This window comes from Argentina anserina, chromosome 6 (genome assembly GCF_933775445.1).
Source record: "Argentina anserina chromosome 6, drPotAnse1.1, whole genome shotgun sequence".
Lineage (NCBI taxonomy): Eukaryota > Viridiplantae > Streptophyta > Magnoliopsida > Rosales > Rosaceae > Argentina > Argentina anserina.
In genome coordinates this window covers 31,643,701-31,663,396 of record NC_065877.1, presented here as the reverse complement: position 1 = coordinate 31,663,396, position 19,696 = coordinate 31,643,701, and the positions used below count along the sequence as shown (strand labels likewise).

General features: G+C 38.5%; 2 protein-coding genes across 2 annotated transcripts; both read right to left on the bottom strand.

Moving 5' to 3' along the window:
• Positions 1-3,550: 3,550 nt before the first annotated feature.
• LOC126798592 (homeobox protein SBH1-like) lies at positions 3,551-6,236 on the bottom strand. The gene is made up of 4 exons (XM_050525600.1): positions 5,901-6,236; positions 5,537-5,792; positions 4,040-4,287; positions 3,551-3,760 (listed from the first exon to the last, which is right to left on the bottom strand). Exons 1-4 carry the CDS (start codon positions 6,234-6,236, stop codon positions 3,551-3,553), a joined length of 1,050 nt encoding a protein of 349 aa, XP_050381557.1.
• A 3,497-nt stretch (positions 6,237-9,733) lies between these two features.
• Positions 9,734-12,416, bottom strand: LOC126798591 (plant UBX domain-containing protein 4-like). The gene is made up of 4 exons (XM_050525599.1): positions 11,914-12,416; positions 11,263-11,542; positions 10,517-10,612; positions 9,734-10,418 (listed from the first exon to the last, which is right to left on the bottom strand). Exons 1-4 carry the CDS (start codon positions 12,396-12,398, stop codon positions 10,023-10,025), a joined length of 1,257 nt encoding a protein of 418 aa, XP_050381556.1. The 5' UTR covers positions 12,399-12,416; the 3' UTR covers positions 9,734-10,022.
• Positions 12,417-19,696: the final 7,280 nt, after the last annotated feature.

The following is a 19,696-nucleotide window of genomic DNA, read 5'->3' as shown; positions in this document are numbered from 1 at the left end:
TTGTTTCTATGATTATTGGATTATGATATAGTTATACGATTATTGTGTGGTCTATTTGGACAATGTTTGTTTCAGAATATCAAGGACACATGAGGACATTTTCATTAGAAGGTGGTGTCAAATTTTTGCATACATAACCATAGAGTGGATCAAAATTGCATCAAGTTGTTGTAGATACATCTTGTAATTTGAATGTGATTACAAGTTGATAATCGTGTTTGGTTGATGTGATTTGTGGCTGGAATTGCAGTGGTCATGAAAAGGGTGTATTTAAATGCATTTTGTTTTCTTGGCTCTGCATTGTAGCCGCTCATTTGCATATCAAAGTTTTGAACTTTTATGTTGACTTTTAGTCTCAAATGTGCAGTAGAAGATTTTACTACATTCTAACTAAGTTTATGTTTTGTTGTGTGAGATATTCATGCTCTAAGTGGGAGAATGTTAGAGATAAATCTAATGTGGACTCAAAAAAATCTCATGAGAGTCCAATACACATGCATTTTGTGACATAAGTAAAAGAGATTAAATGATAAATACTTAACTTGAATATTATTCTCTATATCCGATAAAGATAATTGTAATGACCCGAGTTTTCAAAACAATTAATTGGATTGTTTTACATTTTATATAAAGTTTGTGAAATTCATTAAACGACATTTGGTTGTTTTGCGACGTTGTAAATCGAAAACGGAAACGTTATCGGAACTTTTATTTAGAAAAACGTTACGTTTCCGCGACGTGAGAATCGACTTTTACTCCGTCGCTCGTTTGTGAAAACTTCATTCACGAAAGTTGTAGAGCTCGTCGATACGAGTTCGTGGACCCGTCACACGTTCGAATCGAACGTCGGATGTGAAAGTTATTAACGTCGGAAGTTAGTTTCCGATTTTAGAAACGAGTATAAAAAGGAATTTTTGAGATTAGGGTCCCCCGCCTCCCTTTCTCCTTCTCTCTCTTCTTCCCCGAGCTCTCTCTCCCTCTCTTGAAATCGCCACCGGCGATCTGCCCATTCGGTCGTCCGTGTCTCTCACCGCCGGCCCAGGAAGCATCGCGCGGCCCACCGCTACAAACCCCGAGGTCGAGACGTCCTCCCTCGCCGACGTGAGTCCCCATGCTGCAACCCGAGCCGCGTTTTCTCCTCCACCGTTCGAGCTCCATCTCCGGCCATCATCCAGGGGTTCTTGAGCTTTGTCGAGGTAAGGGTTGTGCTATTGAATGTATTGTGTATGGTTTGGTTGAATTTGAGAGTGAATTGGAGGTGGATCGGGGGAGGAGGAGGATGAGGAGGTACCGCCGCCTTAGGCGGCGCGTGTGGGTGCGTGAGGAGGGTGGGAGGTGGCAGGAGACCATGGAGGAGAAGAAGGGGAAGAGAGGAAGAGATTTGGGGCGGCGGTGGCGTGCTACGCGCCGGTGTTAGAGTCAGCGCGTGGGCCCCACGCGCGGTCGCCGGAGGTGGTGCGTGTACCCTATGCGCCTCCACGTGCGGCGGCACGTGAATAGTGTTTTCAAAACAGTAATTTTATAAAAATTTATTTTTACGTACGGTGATTATAAAAAGTAATTTACGTACATTAAATGTAAATTTCTTTTACGTACGGTAATTACAAATGTAAATTACGTACAATATTTGTAAAAGTAATTTCGGAAGGGTAAATCGTAATTATTATTTAGTAAGAAAATATTTACGATTGAATAGTATGTATACGTACAGAAATACGTAAACAATATATAATCGTATAGAAATATGTAATTAATATGTATTTATACAGTAATACATGAATAGTAAATACTTGAACAATAATTTCGTAAAAATTGGAAATTGTTGAACAGTAAAATATTATTATTGTTTCGGCATTTCAGGTTTTACGTAGCGATTCTAAATTCACTTCTTATCTTTTCAAGGTGATCGATATTTCAAGTAAAGGGTTCACTTTTCGAGTCGTGGAAATTTCGCTCAGGATTATAAGGTGAGTAAAATCTCACAATGACGAATCTACCCTTGCGGAGATTCAAGAATATGCTAAGGCTTAAAGAATGAACTATGATATGTATTTGATAGAGTGGATTGTGTATATGCATAAATGGTAAATATGTATATATATATGGTTTGCTATATTATATATTGTCGTAATTTCCGTTGTGAACAAGTTCATTTTGGTTTTGAGATATATATATTGAGCATGTTGATTCGATTTGTACAATATAATGTGATGATTATTGTACGTGGTTTTAACATTGAGTTTTGTTAAACGTTTTTATCTTCGGACGTGTGTATGTCTTCGGACGTGTTGATGTCTTCGGACCAGTCTTCAGACGTGTTGGCATGTCGGAACCTAGCCTTAGCCGGGTGAAAGTTACGATACAGTTAGAGCTCTAGTCTGTCTGCCGGGGTACTGCATAAGAGGTAACAAATGAGTTATCGGCTTATGAGTACCCATATTTTTGATATTGGGCAACAAGTGGTTGTCTAATGTCGGCGGTGTATTACTTGAGGGGTAACAGAGGTGTACGAGCGCTCATGAGTACCCGTATTATAAATGCATTTGGGTAAACAGACGGGTTGCCCAACTTCTCATGAACATATATATTTTCACATTATTAGACAACCAGATGGGTCGTCTAATGAGTCATGAGTGCATTTATAATTGATGTTTTGTGGATTTTCGTATATATTTTTATGCGAGTTGTATTTGTTGTTTTACTCATACGAGCTGCAAAGCTTACCGGGTTTGTGTTTACAATCCCGGTACACCTATTCGATGGTGTAGGGGATAATTCCACAGGTGTGGATTAACGGAAATCGACATACCACTCTGAGGACTCGAAGTTGTTTTTATCCTATCTTGTGGTGAGGATTTATGTGAGGATTGGTGTGGATTTATGTGAGGATTTTGTGAGGATTTTTACATTTTAATTTAATATAATGTCGAATTATAAATTTGGGTTGTAATAATCGATTGGACTGAATTGTATTTTAAACTCAGTAATGATCCGGTGTGACCTTAAGATAATTTCGATTTTATTGTGATTGTTTTAGAGTTTTTCATAACTACAAAATTTGAGTTTCATATTCCAAATTTTGAGATTGTGACAATAATACAAGGAGTTCAAATAATATATTATATTATACTATAATTATCACATAATAACTAATTAGATAACTGGAGTTGCCTTGTGAAATGAGACTTAAAGAATCTGACCAGTACATAAGGAATCCCTCTGCAGGCTTAATACGCGCACTAAACATTTCCCACAAATGAGTGCTAAAAGAGTTGCAAAGAAGCTTCCATGTTGAAGCTAAATGGCGAACATGAACAATCAAGGTTAGTACCCTAAGATCATCAACCCACTAAGCCGAACTTATATCTCAACACATCAAACCAAAGAACTACACGTCCAATCCATATTTTACATACACTGATAAGTTCACTGCAGCCTCAAAATGGCAATAGTTGGATGTAAACATCATTGGCAACATTGCCAGTTAAAATACATTAGCCCTACCCGTACGATAATCAGCCAGCTAGGGTATTTAACATACATACTATAATCAAACCAGAGTAGATGTGCAATCCATAGGTAGGGGATTACAGGTTGGATAATCCATATAATTATAGTAGAATTGGGAATGATCCATCATAGCAAGTTGCATACTCTCTGAAGATGGTTTCCAATGGCGTTTTCTTTGGTTTATGAACCAGTTATTTACCTGCTTCACAGTCAGACCAGTCGATGCTGCCAGTCCTAGCTTCTGAGGCTCCTGCATATACAGACGTACATACCTATTGTATCATTCATATTGCAAAAACTATCACAATAACAAGATGACCAATACTAGCAGATTCAAGACTGTCACCAGTACAGGTCAGTACTGTAAGGGAGCCATTGGCATGCCAATGTACAACGAATCATAGATACTGCTGAAATTGAAGACTAATAATATATATTCACAAGTGATGTCTGCAAGAGTAAAGATATAGACTATCTGCATGATTTTCGTTTATTAAGAACATGCAAATAGTATGGTAATGATGCATACCGATGGATAGGGCCATGCGTAATTTCTGCTCCACCATTCTTGCAACTGAATCCTGGCTTCTTTTGGCAACTTTCCGTTCTTTTTCTTCTTCTTCAGCTCCTGGCTGAGACTGCCGAGACATCCACCATATTTTTGCAGAAGCTTAGCTTTAATATCCCAATCTTCGGCTCTTGGATCTTTGCTGCGGTTCTCGTTCACATCAGCCTCTTCTGAAGACCCACTTTGTCCAACAAGATCACCAGTACTAGCTGATCATGCCACAAATAAGAGGGAAAAGCATATATAAGATGCAGTGATAAATAATTAACCATATGATTTCGTTATACTCAATTACTCATCACTGAACAAACTAGTGTAGATAAACAAAAAAGCACGTGTAAGTGGTATAATTTTGGGCAATTTTCTTTTTCTAGGAGCTTTTTCTTTCTATATGATCAATCAAAGCTTTGAAATTATTAAACAATATCCTAGCTAGCTATATAGAACTGTAAGCCAATTCCATATATAATCAAACAATATACTTAACCTACAAATTCGCCAATTGATGAAAACCGACGCTCATGCACAAACACATAAGTTCCTCCTGATGAACCAATTAATCCATCTCAAGTTAAAAACACGATGAAACAGATACGAGTTTTTTTTTATTGAAATGGAATATATTAACTTCCAAAAGAATACATCAATTAGGATTAGAGGTCACAGTAGAGCACCTCATCCAACAATTAACTACCACCAATTGAGCCTGAAACAGATATGAGTTTATGAGCACGCTAACACATGGAAGACTGAAAATTAGTACGTACTTTTTAGATATACAAAATATCAAGAAATGTTAGTACTATAAAGTCTAAAAAAAAGGAGCTGAAATTTACACTCCAAATTTTACAATCCACACCCCCAACTTTCGTTTTTAGTAATTTTTTTTTGTTTTATTATAAAAAAATTTCTAAAAAAGGAAAGTTGGGGGGTGTGGATTGTAAAATTTGGAGTGTAAATTTCACTACCCAAATTCATTGCGTATCGAAGTGCAATGTCTAGCTACTTTCTATGCACACCTACAACTATGAAAGAGAGAAATAATAATAATTGGGATGCTGAACATAATCACTTTGAGCAAGGAAAGTTTGCTCCACTCAGTGTTGAGATGCGGTTGAATTTCACAGAAATGGACTTGTTCATTACCTAACTGCCATGGTTATAATACTGCTCAAGGCTTCAAGACAACAAGTACATGAAGCGATACCGATAATTATATACCAAAGTAAGCAGATCCCCCATTCTAGACAAAGAAGAGAGAATCGAACCAAAAGCTACACATATGTTGTCAAGTTGTCAACCCACCGAGCAAATAGCTTTCGTTCGATTAATACCTCTTCATATTGTATGAGAAGTTAAACATGCATGAAATCAGCAAGGACCTATAGATCGATCATCGTAATATTCTAGTGCTATTAGATAAATTAGAGAAGGCGCGTGAAAAAGTATGATCGTCACCAGAATATGATGGTGCTGAAACGGACAGAGCTTTGAGCTGGGAGTTGATTTTAGAGTGGCCCAGCATGGCCTCATGGAAGGGTTTTGTGAGCTCTTCATTGTACTTGGTAAGCATTTCACAATAGGCCTCCATGAACTGATCCAATTCTGGGTCTGATTCTGTTACTTCGCATGCTGCAGAAATCGCAGCCGCTGAAGATATTGAGGCCGCAGCTGCAAGATCTAACCTAGCCACCACTTCAGCAGGAGCCCCAACCTTTCGACAAAAACACTCATGATTAATTGTATAAATAAAGCAAATAATATCAAAAAGATGACAATGACATGCCGCTAGATCAGAGAATAAGCTAGAAGTTATATCTACCTTTTGACAATTGATATAAGAGGCCAAGAGGCGAGGGAAGAGAGGATGACCCATGACCTTGGCTTTCATGTTCATCTCATATCTCTGGCCATCATTTTGGTTTGGGTTAAAAGGCAGAGAAACAAAGTAGTGCTGCTGGTTACTAGAACTACTCGTTTGATCTGCAGCAGTAGTATAAGAATTCAAAAGAGGAGGAGGCATCAACATCCCAGGAGAAGACCCAGATCCCATCATGCCATGACTACGATAACAATTGCTATTACAATTATTACCCCCGCCCTCCATCTTCTCTATCTCTCTAACTTTCGAAACCCTAAACCTTCTCTCACTCTCCATCTGTTCAAAGATGGTAAGGGTAATGAGCTCTACTAGAAGAGGGAATGCCTCCCGGTTTTTAAGCTTAAAGATCTCAAAGAGTGTACAGCTAGCTAGAAAGACCAAGGGTGCGTAACAGTGAATAATCCCAGTCAGTCAGAAACATGAGGATTTTTTTCTTTTTTCTTTCCATCTTGCTTGGGTACATAAACAGTAAAACTCATAGAGAGAGAGAGACACACAGTGAACGAGGTATGCACGCGGAGTTAACGTGTAGTTGTGCAACTCCTACTGAAGCTCTTACTGAAGCTGAAATTGTTTCCTTCCCGATACAAAAAGCAAAGCTAGCTAGCTAGCACTCTTTGTTTTTCTTCATCTCGGTAGCTGAAACTGCAGTGAGTGACGTTTATCTGTATCTGATTTGCCGGTCTCTAGCTCGAGTCTAATTATTAGGGTTTTAAGGGGTGATGTTCTGAGAAGAGAAGTTAATGATGGTGTTTGGTGTTTGATGACAGAACTGTGACACAAGCATCTGTATGTACTTCTATTACAGTGTACTACTCTCTCTCCCTCTCTCTCTTGGCCAATTGAGCTGCTGGTGGTGGTGGTGGTGGATTGATGGGAAATGATCAAACGTCAACCGTCTATGTTACTGATTGAATTTGATGCTGGCTAGTCTGGCTCATTCTTTTCTTCCATCCATTAAACTCTGTTTAATATACCCTGGTCATTTGACGGGATTGTCCTAAATGTCCAATGTCTATTTATACCCCATGTGTACAACCATCTCTCTACTTGAGCAAAAATATAATTTACGGTTAAAGGGAACGTACAGTATTACACATTTACACGATTTAACGTATTGGTAAAGTAATTAAGATAGAATGTGTTTACTGAGTTTACCAATTTAAATCTACCATATTTTCTTAGAAATTATACCATCTTAAGTTTGATTGATGGAAATAATTAAGTTTCTATATGAGTTATAATTCGAACAGTAAGTACTCATATAAACAAGTGCAAACTGCAAACCACAATCCGGATGTTGTAAATTGTTACTTGTTACTCTTTAGTAGTGGAATGGACAGAACTCCGGCCAGTAGTTAATTTGAAGTTTGATCGGAGTGCTGTCTTTGTTAACTTGATCATATTCACACATAGTATTGAAAAATAAATGACAATTGATACTGGCTGATAATGATCCACCTATGTTGCAGAAATTGCAGATGAGCCTGAGTTAAAGCACTGAGCTGGGTTCGATTCAGGTCTATTAATTAGTTCATAATAGATGTATAACTCATCCATCAGGTTTAAACTTTAAAACAAGTGGGTTTTTGGAGCTGTAGCCGCGGGGGAAAAGAGAAAAAGTGCCGAACGTCCCTTCTGTCTTTCCTTGCCTACGGTCTTCTTCTTCCTCAATGCTCTCTTTGAATTCCCAGTTACCATTGCGAGTTAGTATTATTTATTTTCGTAGACAGAAATGTAAGGTTTAACACAATTTTTGGACTTCAAATTTTTTCAGTCCCCTGCTCAACTATATGCAAAATGTTGTAAAATCTTATCATCAAATTAACAATATACATAATACATAGGTACGTCACTGCATCATTTGCACAAAAACTACAAACACAAGAATAATCACGTAGTAAGTCCCCATTTTGCAGTTCTACCTCATAAAATGCTTGAATTTATTATATATCCAGTAGTATGCATTTGATAGTAAAAAATTAAATAATATTCAACACCCTTTAAGTAAAACTTCTTATTATTTTACGTACATCAACTTATTCATAACCTTCTTACCGAAAAAAAAAAACTTATTCATAACCTCAATTATTTTCATTACGATAAGTTGGAAGATAATATATATATATATATATATAACATGCGCTAACGTATGATTAATATGCAAAAATGTAATAATGGTTAACTGGTGGCTCACTAGATCGATACAATCGACAACTATCAGTCAATTACAAGCGCCCCTCTGCAAATAATCTGGACGTACTACCCTTTTGCAAATCATATATATAATGCACATTGTATCAACTATAAGTTCATTAGTACGTACGCCTTAACATCACTCGACCTTTATACATGCATCAGTCTCATGTAGAACCAAACAATTAGAAAACTAGTTTAATGCTTAAGGTCTGGTTAATAAGTTGATAAGAGTGTAAAACTATATACATATAAGTTTTGTTTTGGATATACATACACATTATTGTAGCAGATAAAGAGTTTTTGAAGGATGAGGAACAAATAGAGTATGGCGGTCAGAGGATCACTGATCAGTATATACAATACGTGTTTTCTTTCCCTTTCAACAAGGACAAATTTTGGAATCTCATATGTCAGACAAGCAGCACCAAAGGAAAGAAGGAGGAAATAACAATGAACTCGTGATCGGAAATAGTTGAGAATGGAAGGAAAAATTTATAAGTGAAAATTTGGCAAATGAGCCCAAACATGGTAAAAGAGAGTGATGATCACCTGGTCAGCAGTTGAGCACCAGATTTAATAAGGTGGTGCCCAACCGTCATCCGATTTGGTCAAACAGTGGCCAAACAATCAGACCGGAATGCAGTTTAGCGCCACCTGATGCTAAACTGCTGACCAGATGATCATCACTGTGGTAAAACAAACCGTAAAAGAACCCTCTTTCACTAATTCATTTACATTGGTTGTGAAAACTTACACCTTCATGGCACGTTTAATAATGTGGAATAGAATTGATAATTGAATAATTGCTTACGGGATAAAAAAAATTCGTCGTTGAATGTGGGTCACACCTTCTCATCAAGAATTGATTTTTGACAAAATCATTAACTTAATACCTAAAGGGAGAGGTGGGTATCAGAATCAATTCCACCATCAGTTTGAATATCAATTTTTGTTACTTAAACTAACCTAATTTAATTAAGAATATTTCTAAATTGTCCAACTTAAATTGAGAATATATATATATATACAACCACAATTAAACAACCACATATTCTACGAGAGTATTTAAGATTAGTTCTTCTATTTCTCTAATAATATTCTCCAGTAGAGGAAATAAGTGACTTTATATATATATATATATGAGTATTTTATTTATAATTATGATGGTAAATAAACAACATCGATCATAATTAATATTAATTATATTTTAATTCTATGTCATAAGTAAAAAATTCAAGAGAATTAAAATCTTCATATCTAAATCTATTTTGTCTCCTAGATGAATTATATTCCAAATTAGTAAACGCACCATCAGTGATTCAATCCACTAAAAACATTTGAGAGCAAACATCTCTTCCACGACAAACTGTTGTAAATATCTATCACGATCAAGAATACTTAGCGGGAGTTACTATTTGTGAATTCACCAGTTGATAACAAGAGTTGCGTAATGACAATGTGACGAGCCACATGGCATTTGAAAAGCAAAATTAGGCCAGTCAGAGTGCCACAGATCCTATATTCACATCTTTCAATTGAAAATAGATATATGTAGCCAAAACTGAAAAACAAATTCATTCAAGTTTTGCAGATGAGGAAAAACCAGACGGAGTAAAAAAGAAGGGGAGGTGGGGAAGCCAATTTGCCCGAAATAGGTTCTTCATTTAACAACAATTTTTACTTAACAAACTAGCTTCCTATGCTTTGAAAACATAATTTCTTGCATAAGAAAGCATAAACCGTTTGATGAACCCCTCCATGGATACTGAAACTTCGTTGGGGGTCTAATAAGAATTCATCATATAACTACGATAGATGTACTTATATCTAGCTCCAAGACTCAAAAGCTTGTCCGCACCCTTCCTAGAGCTTTTGGATAATAACAGAATTGGCGGCACCAGCCTGCTCTATTGTTTGGTCCAAATCAGTGAGCTGTTTTGGAGGAAAACCCATTGTCTGCAACCGGTAATTTCTTATCCCACCAGGTCTTGATGCATCAATAAAAGCATGAATGTCTCTAATTGTATGGTAGTTGTTGAAGCGAGACACCATCCGAGTACCATCGGCCAACCTTAGCTGAATAGAGGTCGATGGCAATGACTGATCAACGGTTAATCCCAGTGATGGCAATGGAGCAGTTGTAAGAGGAGCGGCAGCGGCAGCGGCAGTTGAGTCAGAGGCAGCTGACTCTGAGGTGCTGCCACCTAAAGTTCTTCCAACACCTTGAAAAGCAACCTGACCGCACTGCTTCACTGGTTCCTGTAAATAGGTTAAGCAACTGGACATCAGAACCAATGAATTCGATCAAGATCAACGACAAACGTACTATCAGAGAATATGATATAACTAGCACATACTGGGTAGTCTTCTTCCCGCTTCATAAGACTGACATGAACAGCAGTCCTCCTACTAGCTGGTTCAAGCTCTTTTGGGCAATCAGAATTCCTGATGCTCTGCATTTATAATAACACATCATCTACATCAGAAGAGAGATAAAACCAGAAGTCTGAGACAAAACACAGTACACCAAACAAGAGCAATAACATGCAAAAAGAGAGCACCAAATAATGCCATGTAAGTAATCACATTGAGAGTAATATTCCTAATACACCAACTAATAAATACATCGCTCTCCTCTCGGCTCTATGTCCCCAACGATTTTCTTTACTTTATGGACAGAAAAAAATGGAAAAAGTTTATACTAAGAGTTCCTAAAATCTTTTCAGTCACAATTGAGGCAATTATGTTTGACTAAAATACTACTCTGCAAGGCTATATGGTTCTCGACTGTTATACAATTTAAGGAATTCAGAACAATAAGTTATCATCTTCCTTAAATCTTTCAATCTCCCGTGTATCAGAAACATCATATGCGTATTAAAACTAGGACATTTCAAATCAAGCATCTTTTAAGACTTTTCAGAATCCTTTGACATTTGGACAGACACCATTAAAGGTATAAAAAAACAGCTAGTTGACTAAACAGAGTATTTGGATCCCAAGCAGTAAACTTCACTTGAAATAAAAGCTGATATACTCAAACGAGAAAAAAATGCATGGAAATCTAAAATCAAAATGATTAGATAATTTCATGAAAACTTACTGCCATGAAGTCTGCATTTGCAGGATCATCCACCCTCCGCAGTGGACCGTCATCTACGGTAAAGCCATTGTTCCAGAAAGTAATGGTGTGATTGACAGACTCAGGTGGCTGAGGTGCAGCAGTTGGAACAGTCTCTCCTGTAAGTGTTCGAGCTGTTCCAGTAAAACTTCTTGAGCTTGATGAAGATTCCGGAGGTGCTTGGGCAAACTGTCTGGCTTGAGCGAATATTGAATCCACATCATTCTCGCCTCCTCTCCTAGGGTCTTGGACAAGCATACCACTGCAAGATGCAAACAACATCAACAATTGGATATTATTAAGCCTGCTATAAGGTCTACAACTTCAGGTTAATGGCTAAACTGACAATAATTGCTACACATGTAAGGCAGTAATAGACTACTCAACATCAAAACACCGAAAAGGTCTGTTGTTCTTGTTGAGACTACCTACAATTGGGTCATATAATGAAGTTGATATATGATTATTTTATACCATACTTTCCAATTAGAGTGTGTTTGATCTAGATAGCAAGTTGTATAATTTTTTACCTTCAGTTTGTTCATGATTTTATATAACTTTGGGTTACCACAGCCGTAAAAAATCCTGGCCCAAAAAGACAATAATTTTACTTCAAATTTGTGCAGGTTTTACCTTTTCTCGCCACCAGTGTAGTACTCGTTGGGCTCATCGGAGTCGCTATCAGATCCATCCTTCTCCGGACGCCCATTCAGATCGGAAAGCGTCCGAATGCCGCCACGTGTCCTCGGCTTGTTGTCCTCCTTGCTAGTCCCGGAGGCGGAGTGCTTCGACCGGAGCTGGTACGCCTGGCGGGACGGCGCCGGGGAGGGCGAGCGGGAGCGCGCGGGTGACTGAGAGGGCGAGTACTCCGGCGAGTGCGACGGAGACGGCGATAGCGAGTGGGAGGGCGCCGCGACAGGGTTGGCGGTAACGGGAACGCCGGCTTCGGCAACGGCGGAGGTTTCGTTTTCGAAGAAAGTTGAGACGGCGGCGTCGAGGTCCCAGTTGTGGGATTCGAGGAAGAAGCGGGCTTCTTGGTTGGAGGCGGAGGTGATCTCGCAGAAGGATGTGACTACGGCGTCGTTTTGGGGGTTCGCTTCTTGACCTTCGGCTTCCATTCTTGATCGGATTCTTTGCTTCTCTTTGGGAGCTAAATTGTTTTGCTCTCTTTTTATATACAGTATAATGCCCCCTCTAGAGTGGAGACGCAGTCGGATAGAATTTGGGCCATTGAACCAAGCTTGGGCCTGCAATTTGTGCAAGCCCAACTGCTACTTTTTGTCCCAAAACGTGAAATGCAAGCCTCCTCCTCGATAAAATGGTAAAAATACCATAAGATTTGAAGGCAAATAAGAATAGGTCCAAAAACAAGAAAAAGAACGGAGGAGAGAAAACAGAGAGTAGTCGTAGAGTTTGGTCTGTCCCTGTCCGGTGGCACGCCTCTATGCCGTCATCGGACAGGCTTCGGGTGATTTTGTGTTGGCCAAAATGTACGCCGGTTGCCTTGATCGTGGCTAGATCGGGACCGTGCGCGATGATTTTCAGGAGGAGGAGAGCGTCGGTTGGGCTTTGGCCCGATTCTCGCTGGGTTAATGCTTGGCGCCTGTTTGCACAGTCGGTGTGGGTGTGGTGCGATGGCGGCGATTCAGTGGTGATGCGACTCGGGTTAGATCGTGTAGATCCAATCTGGGTTGTGGGGTCTTGGTTCGCTCCAAGCCATAGTTGGCCGGTTTTGGGCAGCAGGAGTCGCCGAAGTGGAAAGGATGGTGCGACGGGAAGGGTAGCAACCCGACGTAAAAGGCTGGGCAATGTGCTGGGTGGTAAGGCGGCGGTTGAGATGGGATTGGTTTAGGCTTGGTCGGCTGCTCTTCCTCTCTCCTCAAATAATCTTTGGGCATGGGCCTTAGTTTTGGGCCTTATGATTGATTTATTTGTGTTTATTTATTTAGTTTGTTTAATAATTCCCTCCATCAGTTTCGTAGGGGGAGTTGGGTTTCATGTCTGTGTGCGCACTCTTTGTGCCTTGTCTGCTCTAGGTAGGCGGCGAGTTCCTTGCTTTGTCAAATGGTTGTTGCCGCCTAGTGGTAGGGTGAGACTAAGTGTCATCGGATTGATCGTCCGGCGGCAACATAGTTGGGGAGCTGCTCTATGTGATATTAGGATATGTAACTGCTACTTCATCATTGTTAGGGTCTCATATCTATTATCCTCTCCATTATGTCATCGCTGTTTTAAAGCAAATAGAGTGATACTTGTTGCTAGTTGGTGCCTTGTTAAGTACTTGTTTGTATGGATCTTTGATATTATGTCATGTCTTTATAATCAGGGATTTAGGTTTGACGTCCCTCCCTTTGTATTTGAAAGTTTCATTAACGAAGGCTTGAGGGTATCCTCACTAACCCTCCCATAAAAAAAATGTTAAAAATACCTGATGTTGAACACCAGCTCTTTCCGTCTGATCTCCGATTGAAACCGAAGTACTTTCCTCTTCTTCTTTTTCCCGTTAGGGTTTCGCTCATTATAACCTTGTTTTTTCGATCATATTATGGTGTAGCAAAGTTGACGGAAGATCAAGAAACGCACACACCGAGCCGTTGGTATAATTAAGCTTTATTAGTTTTCAAGCAAAGCATCGAGTTTTGTTAAAGTCAATCATGCATACTAGGAGTACAAACCATAGTTCTAGATGTTCTGCAGAGATGAACACAGGCCGGTGTTAGACGAAATATCTCTTGACTTGATAAGCTAGCTAGGTATTCACTTTTTCTCATCTTATAACATTGTGTGCAGGAAAAATTGGATAAACTGTGGAGACGTCTAAAGGTGTGTAACGTGATCTAAATCATGTCCTAGTGATTGCTTCTTTCTCATATATAGATGTTACTTTGAATGTTGCAATATAACTATGGTGCATGATCGGAACGTGAAAATCTGACCCATTATACTCTTTTTCTGAGCATAAGTGTTACTATTTATGGTTCTGTTGAAAGTTTTCCCACATCCAGATGAAGCGAAAATGATTGTAATGGTTGCTCGTAATATATAAACAGAAGTACACTCCTATTGCCGTGGGTTCATTGCCGATTACTTTGGGTCAAGAAGATTTTGAAACTCTGCATTGTTTCAAAGTTTACTCCTGCACATGTCATTAGGGTTTTCAACAAGAAGCTGAAACAAACAAGGAAGAGTGACTTGGGCGTGCTTGTGTAGCCAGCATTTGAAGAGGTGGTTAGCGACCCTGTCCCCGTGATGGATGAAAGCGATTTCGTCGTCCTGGAGTAGCCAAAGATCGATGACAAAGTTAGCGACGTCGCGTGTGTGTATAACAGCAATATAATAATGACGGAGACGAGCGATTTGTGAGCAGCCATAATCTGATCAAGCGGTTACCACTGACCCTTTGCCGATGTCGGATAGCAGGTCTTTCCGTCCGACCTCTAATAAAGACCGACGTACCTTCTTCTCTGGTCCTCATAATCAATCCTCTAGTTCTGATCGATACTGTTAGACTATGTGTGTGGGATGTTGCTCGCTTTTGCACCCACACTTAATTCATTAGGTAAAATCTAAATACTTAATATTTAATATATTAGAAACTGTCTGCACACATACAAAGAGGGTAGTTATTTACGTGAAAAATTGGATGATTAAAATAAGAGAAGAAATAATAAATTTTATTTAATTTATTTAAATTTTGATAGTAATATTCTTATGAGAGCTTCTATTCATACCTCCAAAAATGATATTTGGACATCCTCACTTAGTAGACATCTCTTTAACTTTTACAAATACTTAAAATGTTATTTAGACCTTCATACTTTTCCAAAAATGCCCATAATCAATATATCACTATTGGATACCAAATCAATCTACTATCAATTAATCCTAATATCTTTTCAATTATACTTTTATTCAATTATTATAAACAACTCGAAAATTCTTAGTAATTACATATTTCATCTTCTCAAATTAATTTTCTCTTTCACTCCCAAATTCAAAATTAATAATATTGTTTTCTTTTTTCATTCATTGATTTGAAACACACAAAATAGTAAAAGCAACACAAAAAATTCTAACATCTATTGAACAATTTTTTTTCTCAAATCCTAACCGAAGTTTATCAAACATTCTATGTAACTTTTCAATTGATACATGAAGATTAATAATGTTATTTATTGTATTTTTTAACAATAAAAAATAAAATTAATTAAATGAAATTATTCAATTTTATTATTTTGAATTGGGGTTTTCTTAAAATAAATTAATAAATAAAGATTGACGAAAAAGGGAAAAAAATCATTTATATTCTCTATTTTAAATTAGACAGGTTGAAAATTTTCTTGTTTTTGTTTCACTTTTATATGTCTATTTGATAATTTCACATGCGTTGAAAAAGTCAAAACGAAATTGGGAAAAGAGAGAGGTATAAGTGTTGTTGATGATACAAGAAGAGAGAGGATGAACCGACAGTGTTGTAGATACTACTGGGTCGCTAGAAGAGATGTAATGTACTAGTGGACCACATATATACATTCAGAAAGTGAGATGACGCACATGCGATTTGTTGTGATCTTATATTTGTTTTATGAGTGGCGTATCGGGCTTGTATGTGAAATATTAGTGTTCCTTTATTATCATGTTGACCGCTTCTATTTTTTAGAACGTGACTTGGTAATGGATATTCTTTGTCGATGCTCTTATTTGAATTTGGATTCCAAGAATGAGATGGAATCACGTTTATGTTTTTATAACCCATTGATCACATACGTTTATTTATATTATCAAAATGGGAAAGTATTAAATGTTTTATTTTTACCTTAATTGTAAGTTTGGTTTATTATTTTAATAGTGGTGCCTGCACGACTTACCGTAAATATTAGGTTGTTATTTGAGACGGGTCGTGTCACAAATGAGGATATAAGCTAATTGAATTTAGATGTTGCCGATGCCGATGTCGTAAACTCGCAATAGGTTTCAATAGCAATTCACAAAAGCTATTGTTTTCCTAGGGAGATAACTGATGCTGTCTGCCAAAAAACCTCTTAGCTCTCGGACATCGGGCGCTTAACAGACGGTTCCTCCGCCTCCAGCCGCATCAGCCGTCGCCTTTTTCAAAAAAGACCGCCCCAACGCTTTTTCCTTCGATTCTCCATGCCTTTGAAAACACTATTATCAATATCACATATCTCTTTGTTCATGGTATAAAATATCATGGATTTACCAGTTGCAGGTATTGCAGGGAAGCTTTGGAACAGTTTACATCTTCGACGACTCTATAACCGAAGGCCCAAGTCGTAATTCAGCAATAGTTGGCCGAGCACAGGGTTTTGGAATAACAACATCACCAGACGGATGTAACGCCCTGACTCTTATGTCAATTGTTTTCACAAACAAGAAGTACAATGGCAGCACTATTGAGATACAAGGAATCTATAAGCAATTTGAACCGAGTACAGAGTTGGCGGTGGTGTCGTGTACTGGTAAGTTTCGGTTTGCTTGGGGATATGTCTTCTTTGAAACTTATTTCTTCGACATTCCAAGTGGCTACTCTACTATACGCTGCAATATAACAGTGCAACACTATTAGACATTCAAAATCTAGAAGATGATGGCTTTTAGCTAGTTCTGAACTTTGTTAAATAAATGAAGAACAGAATGGTCCAGAATGTTCCTTTTTATATGGAATTCACAAAATGGTTTTCTAATTGTATGGTCAATGTGGATCAAAATAAAGACTCTCAAAATGGTTCTCATATGATATACTAATCATGAAATGCACGTACTGTTTCGCAAATATAAAATAATTTACAAATAATTAGGGAGTTTGGTGCCTCAACACCAGTTTAAAAATTAGGATAGTTTATATTTTGGCCACTGGAGTAGTGGCCACATAAATCCAATCCAATCAAAGCAATAATCAATATGAAAGAGTATGATAATTGAATTAATTAAGGATCATCAAGAATGATAATCTCTTCAGCACAAAAAGATCTCTGTAATCCCTTCAAAAATTGGGCATGTTCTAGTCATCCGATCAAAGTCAGAGCTTAGGAGATTTTCTCATAACCTAGGGTTCTACAAGCAGCGGCGACGCTTTTCTCTCGGGCAAGGCGGTGGTGACTGTGGATTGAGTGTGTATGGTGGCTCCATTGGGGGCTGACAACGACAAGCTGACGACGAGGGTTAAGTTAAAGGTCTGCGGTTTTCTACGGTTAGCAACAACCGGGAGGGTGTGTTGGGCCTCTCTGGGTAGGGTTTGGGTGTGGGATTTCAGACCCATATCTAAACTTGGCTTTGATGGGGTTACTGTTTAGGCTCTTCAAGGCCTAAGTTTGGATCGTACCCTTTTTTGCTGAGAATGGCCCTCTTAAGAGCAATGACATGACATCGATTTTTGTTTTTTGTCTATTCTTTACTGTCTATTTGTAATATATGCATTATTTTGTCTATTTTGCTAGATTAGTTGTAGAATCGACATTAATGTAGAATAAGTAGACCTATGCTATGTACCGTCGTGAGTGTCTCTCACAATTTCTTGTCTATCTATAGATGGTAGCGGAGGGGTATGTAATGACTATTCTGGCTTTGATTTCATTTTTATAAAATCCTAGAAGCCGTAAACACAAACCCAAGTTTCCAACAAGAATAAGGGCTAGCACCATCATACTCATTCAGAACCACCATAGTGTTCTAATAATACCATGGGCCTCCATTTAAGACTTGCATGCGATCAAAATTGGAGGAAAACTGAAACACATACCTCTCACTTGTGTCATGCACTGAAAGACCTCTTCGCATACGCCATATCATTGGATTGTACCCTTGAAACCAGGAAATTTGGGGCCAAGGAGTCTCCCAACCAAATAGAAGTGAGCGAGGATCACGCAAATCTTCTTGTCCAGTCGCACCCTAAACGCAACCGTGAGGAGGACGCTAAGGTTGCAGCGCCGGCTTGGCCGGATCTCAGCGCACCAGAGAGGTTTTGCCGGTGAGCCATTTCTGAAGGAGAACGAGCGGCAGATCTGGGAATTTGAGGTTTTGGTCGTGAAACCCTAGCAGAGCGGCTAGGTTTCATGATGGGTTTTTTAGGTTTTGGCCACATAAATCCCATCAAAGCAATAATCAATATCAAAGAGTACGATAATTGAATTAAATAGGATCATCAACTTATTAGAGAATGATCGTCTCTTCAGCAGAAAAAGATCTACGTAATCCCTTCAAAATAAAAAATGATCTTTTGTACCTCGATCAATAATTCAATATTATATCGGGCATGTTGTAATCAGCCGGTCAAAGTCAGAGCTAAGCGACCACCCTAACTTAATTTAGACGAACTCATGGATGGCATGGATTTTTAGTTTTCCTTTGCTCATTTTTATATTTCTAGTTTCTTCAAGCCGACGCTGCCAAGGGCCCTTGTCTTCCTTACTAGCATCACCCTGGAGGCCGGTGTCAACTCGATGCCAATTTCTGCTTCTACGTACTCGTTTTGTTTTCATACAAACTTGTTGACGCTTGCTAAGGCCAAATGCCACAAAAGGCTTATGGAATCCAACTATCATCACGAGTAATCAATACTGAATAGTATGATCGATACTAAGCAGAGGTATGATTGTATCAAAAGGGTGAGGGGATTTCGAACTTGTTCCCGGTCTCGTGGCCGGGGGAACCATGCCCAAGTTCAAGGCGAGGCTTGTCCAAACTATTCCCTTGTTTGGGATTTATGAACTCTGCCCCTAGTTCGCAGCAGGGAGCGATGTGAACTAAATTTTTAAATGAGGGAAGTTTATAGAGGGAGCTTGAATCGCGTTGAGCTATTGTTAATTGCTGTTACTTTTTGTGTGTGTTGATATATTCTGTGTTTTCCATTATTACTGTATTTAACAATATTTTCTTAGCTTGCTGGCGGTTTTGCCAAGAACCTATGATTTTCTGCCATTACATTGCATCGAAAGGATTAACGCAAACCCTAATTTCCTCTGGCACTGCAAGTGGTGGCGTTACCATATGTCTCAGCTCCACAAATGCTGAGTAAAATAATAGCACGTTCAGATAAAGAATAATATCTAATACACTAAGAGAAATGACGAATGATGTTTTAGAACAATATATCTTGTATTATAATGACATCTTACAGCGCAAATTAACCCAGAAGGACAGCTCCAGCAGCATATACTCATACACGTTTATAATATCGGGCACGTTCTAAACACCGTATTAAAGTCAGCGCTTTCCAATTGCTCCAATGTTAACTTAAACTAACTCGACCATGGAAAGCATGGATTATTAGTTTTTTGTTTGTTCATGTATAAATCAGAAGCCAGAACCCAATTATGAAGCACAGCACTGGATTTACTTTCCGCACGCCAAGTAAGCTACTCCTCTTCTTTGCCTACCTCACAGTGTCGCACCGATT

Coding starts and splice junctions, on each gene's coding strand:
- LOC126798592 (XM_050525600.1), bottom strand. CDS start 6,236: ATGGAGAGTGAGAGAAGGTTTAGGGTTTCGAAAGTTAGAGAGATAGAG. Junction 5,793..5,900: donor CTTATATCAATTGTCAAAAG/GTAGATATAACT, acceptor TTTTGTCGAAAG/GTTGGGGCTCCTGCTGAAGT. Junction 3,761..4,039: donor ACGCATGGCCCTATCCATCG/GTATGCATCATT, acceptor CTGTATATGCAG/GAGCCTCAGAAGCTAGGACT.
- LOC126798591 (XM_050525599.1), bottom strand. CDS start 12,398: ATGGAAGCCGAAGGTCAAGAAGCGAACCCCCAAAACGACGCCGTAGTC. Junction 10,613..11,262: donor CAAATGCAGACTTCATGGCA/GTAAGTTTTCAT, acceptor TTATAAATGCAG/AGCATCAGGAATTCTGATTG. Junction 10,419..10,516: donor AGCGGGAAGAAGACTACCCA/GTATGTGCTAGT, acceptor ACCTATTTACAG/GAACCAGTGAAGCAGTGCGG.